The sequence below is a fragment of the Dermacentor albipictus genome, chromosome 1 (assembly GCF_038994185.2).
Source record: "Dermacentor albipictus isolate Rhodes 1998 colony chromosome 1, USDA_Dalb.pri_finalv2, whole genome shotgun sequence".
NCBI classification, from domain to species: domain Eukaryota; kingdom Metazoa; phylum Arthropoda; class Arachnida; order Ixodida; family Ixodidae; genus Dermacentor; species Dermacentor albipictus.
The window spans coordinates 334517104-334527613 of NC_091821.1; the positions used below are offsets into that span (position 1 = coordinate 334517104).

The window sequence follows — 10510 nt, forward strand, 5'->3', positions numbered from 1 at the left end:
AGTGGTCCTTTAATAAGTCAGCAGCATAAAAAAATTGTAGCAAGTCAGCAGCGTAGCGTGGGCAGCACTGATTTTGGTTGGACACAAATTTGCTAGCAGCTCCCCACATGTTTGGCGGTACAGTTGGACTCACATAAAGCGAATATGATAATCTGCAAAAAGCAACATTTAATTATTTATACCTTTACTTTATTATAGTTGAATGCCTCTGAAACAAAATGCCCTTTATAAACAAAGATTCCACATGTCCCATCCAAACTCTCATTTTTCATGTGCTGTGAATGTCTCTGTAGCAAAGCATTAATTTTGATGACAAGGAAGGCAGTAAGCGGCATTCGATGCTTTGCACTTCTACATTTCGTCACTCCCTGGTTTGGCCATTGAGTTTGCCATGAACCTTAGTGCATAATGTCAAATGTTGTGGCATGTTTCATCAAAGTGTGCAGAAAAAAACTAGTTTCTTCTTTCACTGAGTATCTCCTGAATTCATGGCTAAGTAAAGGTTTTGTTTTTCTGAATGTGCTTAGCCTCCTTTCTTGCAAGTAGTACAGTGCGCAATATTTACCATGAAGTGGCCTGTAATACAAAGGATTCTGGAGATGCCAAGTGCTTTGTTATAAAGTTGTCTGACTGTATAGTATGTGTCTTACCTTCTTAGCATAACTCAAATCTTGTCTTTATTACCAATAGATAGGTATGTGCTATACGCATGGAATGAAACACGTCAATTCAGGGCTAGCTAATATGTGTCTTTGTTTCTGCTGTCTCAATTTGGCGTGACATCTGCATAATTTTGGCTTTTATGCTTAGATCATAGTTCTTACCATCATTAATGACCAGATGCATAGTGACATGGCACTGCCATGTCAAGTATTTGTGCTCAGTAGGTGTTCTGCTCTAAAATTTTCCTGTTGCCTCTCATTCCATGAGTATAGTACAGGATGGGTATAACAGGTTTTGACTCTGTTTTGCTCAGCGTCGTGCACGGGTCATATATTAAAGCTATCCATCTTTCTTGCTCACAGGTGAAGATCTGCACTTAAGTGAATCTGGCAGCGACAGCGATGACTAAGCACTCACAGCCAACAGCAGGTCACGTAGCTCCAAGCAACATTAGCATGACTAAAAAAAAGGGGCTTGTCTCCTCGTCAACTTGAAGACAAAGAGGCACAGCTTTGAGGAGGTGAAAGGACTTCAGCACACAAACACACACAACCATGGCACTTCTCCCTGTTTTCTCTCACTCAAAGACGGAACAGAGTGGGCACAACGAGAGAGACTAGCAATTCTTTTTTTTTTTTCTGTCCTACGCGTGGCACTAGGGAAGCCAGCACAGCGAGCTCTGTTAATGTGGAGCAGTGACTTCATCTTGTTCTGTTTCTGTGCCGTTTCTGTATGCCTGGGCAGTACAGTGTGTTCTGCGTGTTGTTTTTTATGTTGTGTTTTCCTCATTGTTCATAGAGTGTGCCTGCAGAATGTGTGAGCACATTATTTGTGCTTTATTACTGATGCCTTTTTTTATAGTATTTTTCTTCCTTCACGTTTTGTGTTTTTGTTTGTTTCCGTTCAGCAATGTTTATCGCACAAAAATGAACTCTGGTGGAAAAGACTGTTGCTGCTATTCATGGTTCACATGCATGCCAACGGCGCAGAATTATTGTGCTTTGTTCATGCCCGATTACTACAAAATCGTCCTAAAGAAATAAAGGGAAGAATTTGTGGTACTGATGAATCTTGTCACATAGCGTTTACTTAAGCATGAAATGTTGCCACTGTTGATTTAATTTGCTCAGTAGGAGGGAGGCTTCCAAGGTGAATTATTGCTTATCACAATCACGACTGCATAACAATTCTACTCCAATTTCATATCGTTCACCCTTTGGCATCGACTCGAATGCCTGCGGATGCTGCCATTATTGCTGGGATTGGCCATTTGATAGGATGTATGACATAAAAAGAATGGGATCCAAAAAATTAATTGCATCATTTGGCGTGGGATGCACACTCTTCTAGGATCATGAAGTCTCGCTTAAATTGTGGCAAATGGACTCATTTGACTTGCTTGTTAGTGCATAACTGCTTCATGCATAGTATTTTCAGGGTCATACACTTTGCTCACAATCTGCTTGATGAGTAATAATTCTGTCTCTTATTCGTGATAGGCTGCGCAACAGCAGGAAACAAACCGTACTGCATAATGCTGCCAAGGTAGTGTTTGAGTGCTACAAGGCTTATACTTATCACACAAGGTAATGGAGGCAACAGCACCATTGTAACGTTCCCACCATAGAGTTTCCTACAGTACTACCTAGGGGCAACTCTAGCACCACTGTCAAGTGCAACAAGTCATGCAAGTTTCTCAAAGTCCACTCTGGCACCATGGGTATGCAAGGATAATTAAGGTTCAGTTTTCCTTGAGCATCACTTGACCAGTCATGGGTGCCAAAATAAAGGCCTCTTGAAAATAAATCTTCGTAACATATCTTCGTTCTCCCATACTAAATCTTGCATTAATGGTTGTACATGTACCGCCACTGTAACCTTGGTGACAAAGAGGCTGAAGTGAACCGAGCCCAAGGTTAAAATATGCTTAGTTCCCAACTGGGCGGTTGCCATATTAGACGATTCCTCAGCAGTCACCAACATGGCCGTGTGCACGGCCAGGATGGCTTCTGCAAAAAGATGCGTTAGCTCAGCGCTATTCAACGACCGAATAATTTCGTGTCCCGCAGTAGAAGGTCAAGCCGAGAAGAAAGCGTTGGCGGGAATCTCTCTGTTGAAGAGAAAATGCCACCAGAGCTGAGACAATGTGCCGTTGACATACAGCTGTGCCTCCACTTCGGCAAACCACATGCCAGGGCTGGGCAGACAGTAGAGCCGCAGTTGTAAACTCTATGGGTTGTCTAACTGGAGAGGGTGCGGTTCTTCTTATGGCTAATCCATGGTCGTGGACACTTGGTGGCTAGCAGTGCCTAGCCAGTCCTTGCTAGTGTGTTGGATCTGATGGCCTTGATCCCTAATTAGGTTTGGCAAAGTAGCGATGAGCTGCCACATTTTTTGTGAACCCAGCCCAGCCATGGGCATCGCCATGTTGACTGAAAAATCGGCTTGGATGGCAATTGCTCATTGGGACGCCAAGCATGTTCTTACCTCTAGCTCGGCGCATTTTTGCCTTGTCGTCCCCACATTTACGATGGCGTTACACCCACATGTTGTGTAACAAGCAAATGAAGAAAGTAGTAACATGCAATTGAAATCGGCACACTGTGAGCATGTGAAACCTTCTTGTCTTTCCTCCAACTTTAGTGACCCACCAGTAATGGTCTCAGTCAGTATAACTGTAAACCCTAGCGTAAGTGCTGATGTTCTTACTTTTTCTTTTTAAGTTTTTTGCACAGTAATAGAGGAAGAAAACAGCATTTCACGCATTATTTAACGGAGACTAAAACGTTGTGGCAGATGAAACAATGGCTGCCAGTTGCTTCTGCGAGCTGTCCTGGCTCTCCAAAAAAAAGATGCCCATCCAAAGCACCCACTTATTGGCACTCCCACGCGTACAACAGCATAGCAGCGCCATTTTACTCCCTTGTAATTGTAAGAAACTCTATGGTCCCCACTATGAGCATAAAATGCTTGGCTGGGCTATTATCCAAATCACATAATGAGAAATACAATAATATAAGGATGCTTCCATCAACATGCCTCCATGTACATCGCAGGTGGCTCTACAAGAAGCCCTTGCTTTTCTTAATTTCCATAAGTGCACTACCATTAGTGTTGATAAAGTTTGTATGCAGACTGTAAACCAGTGCTTGAATTTTATTCTAATTCATAATGCCTTGCACATTGCATTACCTTATCGAATGTTGATCTACAATTGCCTGCCACTGTGAACAGCATATTTGTGCTGCTGTTCCATCGATAGGAGGCTGCTCTCCAACTATGGCGAATGTTAGTAAAGAATACAATTGTACTACTACTGATGAAAGCTTTAGAAAGTGTGATGTATCATTCTTGATTATCAGACTTTGCTCCATCTGGCGTTTTTCCTTCTCATAACAAGGTTTATCTCCTGTTTAGCTGAAGTGAAAAGCAAATCACAAAAGTAAATGTTTCACTTTTTTTTTATATTGCCAGTGGATGCAGTCTGTGCGACACTATGCAAACAGCCTGGTGATAACATAACCATTCCAGTCATGTTTTATGAAGAAGGCACAAAATCAGTTAACAATAATGAAACAGCAGCGACTGTGGAACATCTATGCTAAAGGTACAACAGTAAATCAGATGCACGTTTTTTGTGACTGTTTCATGCATCTGTAGCATGCTGCAGGACTTTTTTTTAATTGTTGCAGAATTGTGAAGGTATACCACTATGCTGTGCTTTGGCAATCAGGTGTCTGTTGTCTGTTGTACAAGCTTCTGTCTATAAAGGAAAAATACTTGGGTTTGAATTTCAGCTCACTGAATGAACGATAGGGTAGTAGAAGTTGAATTCACTTCTGAATATTTGCCATGCCTCTCGATAACACAGGGGCATGTCTTAATTTGCTTGCTCTTGACTGCATATATTTACATTAGCCATGCTATAACATAACCAGCCATTAAGAAAGTGTCACAACATTTTTCGTCTGAGCGCCATCAGGTTTTGGCTTATACATTGCAGTGTGGCTCTTTAAATATGTAACAATAGGCTATGAGCTTAATGTCTTGTGGAGGACAGAGTTAGAAGAAAAGTTAATTGTGCAGCATAACTTTCTAGATGGCGACATAATAAAGTGCATAAGTTCTTATGTTAAGCAACTTAATTTTTTTTAATTAGCTAGCTTAAAGTAAAGTTTTTTTTTTCTCGCCTACAAGCTACAAACAGCAACAGCTACCCTTTCTTCAAGTCATACATGTATACCTGCTTGATGTGACACTGGTAGGTTTCTTGCCATTGTTTAGCATGCGTATAACCACTTGAGTTTTGTCATTGTTGTTACATAAAGGTGCAGAAAAAATCATGCTCCTTTTCATTCATTCAGGTCACCAACTCTTTACTTAATGAGGCAGCAAATTATTATATTTTATGTTGCATAAGCTGAGCAGTATATAAAAGTCTATCAAAATATTGAAAATCGGAAAAAGTTACTTCAATGACCTCAGGTATGTTTCATTTCTGCTTGGAGATGTTTCACACATGCTATATTTGAAGGTGCTTGCCTCGGTCACTAATAAGAGGAACTAGTTCAACGACAATAGAGTGGAACTGAAGTGAGGTATCGTGGACATTCGCCGTAGTGCCATTTTTTTTTTTTTCTAGTTACATACTGCAGACCACACATCGGTCCTTGAAGCAAGGGCACTAAAGCGTACAAGGCAAGTACGCCTTTGAAGTTTGCCATTGTTTCTTGCAGCACCACAGGTTTCATGTGTCGAATAGACTTTTGCAAGCACCTAGGAGCTACCCTTGCACTGCATATTAGATCAGGATGCTATACGTTCTGAAAAGATCGGAGCAACAGAAACCGATCTGATGAACTTATAATACCTGTATTTGTTACAATCTTTATGAATAAAGTTTGAGCAGTTCAATCTTTAGGACAGTGGGACGTAGAGTGTGACATAGATCTTTAGCAGTGCGACATAGAGTCTCAACAAAGCAAAGTGCCTTTATTATTTAAGTGTGGCATGACATAAAAAACTGAAAAGAAAAAAAAAACAAGGTGACCATTCGTAATGAGTGCCATGAAAGGGTCTTGTTTGAAGGCGGCTCAGACTCCACAGACACAGCAAAGTGCATTAGCAGTAGAAAGATGACCAGGGTCATGATTTTGTCAAATTGCATGTCAAATGCACATATAATTATAGAGGAAGTTGTACTAGTTGGCATACCGAAATTCAGACATGTTAACTAGCATTAAAATGGTGTAGGATTAGAATGTGTCCATCTTGCATCTCATTCCAGTCCTACATCTTTTTAGTGGCATTTTATGTCTGAATTCTCAAATGCACATAATGTCGCTGATGCATATTTAACCGGTGGATGTCAGTGCACACCATGGCTGCTTGCATATGTAATTAGCACAGAGTGTTCGGGTGGCAGTGCTTGGTTTGTTGGCCTATCGACATCCTATTCTGCTGTTTACAGAACATAATTGCCGGGTCCCTGTAGGGCAGAGGAATCCCGAGGTGGTATTTTCTACAACCTAGTCTTCCTTGCTGAAGACGTACACAGGACAACGTTGAAAGTTTATATGAGAGTGCAGATATGCCTTGGTTCTATTCTGTGTACTATTATGTGCATTTGTGCCTGATCCACGAAAGCTGTGTTGCGTGTTGTCTGGTGTGATATGACAAGCTTCCATTGCTGTAGCTGCAAAAGTAGATGTGTATGTCTTTGTCGTGAGCTGACAGCTCTTTTGTCCCATGTTCTTGGCAGTTTCATGAATGAGAAAGGGACGGTGCCCTCCCTACCCAAACTTCTCTGTGGAGTCTTGTATGATGTAAGCGAGTTAATTGTGGCCTTACAAAACCAGCCTGTGTGAGGTTTGTTCAATATCTTCTTTTTTTTTTTGTACAATCTGCCAACTTTTGCCTACTACTTCTGTTTGTTAAGATTTGTTAGAAGCGATGTACAAACGTGCATTTACCACAACTGTTTGTCTATTTGTCTATTAAGGCACACACATTTGTTCAATGTGGGGAAAGTGTTACCCTCCACCTGCCTTACATTTTGTATGTGTTGTGTATGTAGACTTCATTCCCAAGTAGCTATGAAGGGTGTTTGCTCACTAGCAACTTGTCTTAAGATCTTGAGGCAAGATTTGCCTGCACTTGAGTCGGCACATAAAGCCCGACCGATGTTGGTGTGGACTGTTTCAAGGTTGTAGTTGTAACAGGCCATGACAAGATGTTGCAAGTGTAATATATTTGAACGCTTATCACCTTAGCAATGCTTTCCTTTTTTTTTCTTTTTTGGTGTGCACAGCGTTGTTAGAGAATGGGAATTGTGTGCTGCTGGCAGTTTGGACTTTTTTTCTGTCAAGCTGAGAATACCCAAGTAGTCTGTCATATGCACCTGGTCATTTGTTGTTGATTTTTTCCAAGGTGTCAGTGTGTGCCAAGGCTTGTGGAAATAAGAAAGAGGAAGTGGATATTGTGAGGAGGGAGGGAGAACTCGCTTGTAGTCTCAAGTATTGTGTACTGCCGTAAAATTTGCTCAAGGCAGCATTCCCAGGAATGTTGTGTATGTTAAGCAGCCCGTGAGCGGAAGAACAATGCTAACTTGCCACTTAACTTGAGATACACCCAAGGCATGCTGTGTATAGGAGCTTGGTGAACGTTTTAATGGAACTGTATCGGCGATTACATTAGTACACATTCACAAGTTCGCCACCAATAATGGGAAACCTTGCACCGATTTTATTTCTACATGTGTAAAAAAAAAAATAAGTGCAAGAGCCAAGATACTGTAATGGTTGGTGAGGTTTCATCTAGGTTCACGACAGTGGAATGCGTATGGTAATGATTCTAGGGCCACCTGTTTTCCTTGTACTGTAGCACAGCATGTTAATAGTTTTGTGAGCCAGCGTTTTCACCTACAAGCAGTGCCTCTGGGGAACGAAGGCCTGTTGGGCAGCTACCACACATGTCCCCTTGGCACTGCGTGAGATGACTTGCAAAACCAGCAATTCAGACCATGCAAAAGCGCACAGGAAATTTTGTGCACCTCAGGAAGCATGTACAAGTGAATAATGCTTGTTAGGAATGCTGTTAAACCTGTGTGTTCAGGTTGTTATTGCCGAGCAAGGTGCCGCTTCTTACCATTGTTAGGGTATTTAAGTATGAAACGTTAAGGAAAATTACCTCACGTGCTGCTGCGCATCTAGCCGCTGTTCTTCCCCCACGGATGAATGCACGCATGCATCTAAGCGCGCTGCTGTGCTGCTCTTTTTTTTTATCTTTCTTTTTTTTCTTACATTCCTGCACAAGCCTGTGCCCCAAGATTCTGCCTCCAGTAGAATTTTGTCTCCATGCATTACCAGCTGTGATGACTTAGCCTCGTCAGTGGAATGAGATTACGAGGTTCACCATGAAACGGGAAGGAGGCTGAAGAAAAGTATGAAAGGACTGACTGCAGGCAGCATGCGTTTTGTCTCGTGTTGCACCTGTGAAAACGTACCAGATGCACCTCATTTAGAGTTGAGATGTTGGCTTTCCAGAACTAGTCATGTGGTTTAGAGTGGAGAGAGAGCAGCGGAGTTGGCATTTGCAAACAAGATTTTTTTTTGTCATTATTTTACCTTTGATCCCCACCCCACCTTAACTTCATTTCGTTCTTGGTCTATATTGTGTCAATGTCTGCTTGGAGTGTATTGATTGTTGGCAGAAAAAAAAAGAAACTGTGGACAATATTGCTAGTGCAGCTGTGACTGTTAGTGACCACTGTTGCAGCTGACAATTCTGGTTTTTTCTCTTCTTTCTCTCCTTCTTCCTACTGTCAATGAAAATATGAGCATTGCATTCCTTGTGCCACTGTTGATGCAAATGCACATATGTTACACGTACTTGATAATGTTTGTCAGAGAAGCAGGGTGGTGATAACAATGATACTCTTACCTCTTACATAAAAAAAATTGCAATGTACTTGTTTGGTAAACGCAAGCTGCAGCATTGAAAATGTTGTTCTTTTCATTTCTTTTTATTAGTCAACACACTGGAAGTAAACCTCAAGCGTCCCAAGCTTTGTATGTGACTCCGAGGACCTATGCATGTGGCTTGGTTTCTTGAGTAGCTACAAAGTAGATAAGATGTTTTATATTATTATTATTATTATTATTATTAAATATACAAGTTTAAACTGCTGTTGGATGTTTCTTTCTTGGTCCAGTTGACTCTCGTACTCGGCGCAGCATAAATGCTGGTGCTACAACAGTGTGCTTGGCTCTTGTATTTGGTGCAATTTGTCTTGAACTGCACAGAACAAATACCAAGTCATGCATCATTCACTTCAGTGCACTGTAAGGAGACCTCAAAATAACTGAATTGACTGCACTGTTGTAGCTTAAAGAAGTTTTTATTCATTCGATATGTTTAAACAGTGTCGTATTAGCACAATGTCCAGGCACATACAAAAGAAAAGTAGAATGAGGCTTACAGCATGCTTTCGTGGTTAATGCAATATGTAAGCATTGTGTGCTAGAAATCATACTGCAAATGGATAACTGGAAGGCGTACTTCAAAAGTTAGTAACATAGCTGTATTTAATCACCTTAGCAACTTTATATTTGTAGAGTGTTAGCAACTATAGTGTTAACTTTTTTTTTTTAGTAACATAAATAGCCAGTAAATAGTCCTGGTAAATTCCTGGAGAGTCTTTGGATGAGTTAAGTGCCTCATGCTTGTTTTATCCAGAGGGGTATAATGTGTACCTTCATTTGTTGTTACTTCAAAAGACAGGCAGAAGAGCTTATTAGTGGGACATCTGGCTGCATAAAAGCTGATTTTCTAGGCAAAGCACTATCTTGAGATGTGATATCATTTTCCATAATTGGGGCCAAATGGCCATGTTTCATTTTTACATTACAAGCGTTGACTTTCCGCTGCAGGCAGCAAGTTAAAGCTATAGTTAAAGAACAATAAGGAAGACATCTTGGAACAATTAAAATTTAAAGACAAAACTCCAAGCAAGTCATTGTCACTTAGTGACATGAAGACTCTTTGGTCATAACCTGGTGGCCTGGCAAAAAAAGTTAAATAAATAAAAAAATGTTACTGACACTGATGGGTAGTTTTTGGTCAAGAGCTTGGCAAGCAAAGAGGTTAAAATAAACTGATGTCAGTGTGTTGGTGATACGAAGGCATAAAGCCTGCATTCTTCAAAGCCAGGTGCTTCATAAGCATGCACGTATATGTACAAAGAGTGGAAGCAGCGTTGAATGTCCACTGTACACACCCCCCCCCCCCAACCAGCTCAGACACCACCTGTTCAAATACATGTAAAATGCAGAAATGCTTTTCTGAGATAACCCCTGGGCCGATTTAAGTGAAATATGCAGCATTTGAGAGGAACAGTTAAAGTCTAGCGACTGTTGAAAGTGGAATTTTGATTTATGGCCAAATTTTCTTACAAATATTTTTATATAATTGTGTGTTAAACAAAAAATAGAAACCTGATAACAAATTAGTCCCTCTGCATCAAAAACAGATACCACCGTTCTGTAAATTGCATCCATCAGATCATCGAAAGCGGACACATTTTATATATTAATTTATGTATTATGTGAATTTTTACGATGTTTGTGAACGTTTGGCAAAACTGCTACTAGTGTATTAATGGTGTACTCGAAAACTATGTACAATACATAAAATTTGTCTGCCTTAGATGCCCTATTAGGTGCAGCTTACATAGTTGTGATATCGTTTTCCGTTGCTGAGTTAGTTAACTTTATAGTTTCGTTTTCTGAACATTTGCAATTTTTGACAAGTTTCATTAAAAAAATCAATGACCTAAAAAAACTTCCGC

General features: G+C 40.6%; 1 protein-coding gene across 2 annotated transcripts in view; it reads left to right on the top strand.

Annotated features, from left to right (window-relative positions):
- The window catches only part of LOC135915055 (ELL-associated factor 2-like), a 141967-nt gene extending 133118 nt beyond the window's left edge, over positions 1-8849 (top strand). For both annotated transcript variants that reach the window (XM_065448037.2, XM_065448038.2), the window contains exon 7: positions 1026-8849. In XM_065448037.2, coding sequence (XP_065304109.1) covers positions 1026-1072 — 47 coding nt within the window. In that variant the 3' untranslated portion in view covers positions 1073-8849. The remainder of the gene's footprint in view (positions 1-1025) is intronic.
- Positions 8850-10510: the final 1661 nt, after the last annotated feature.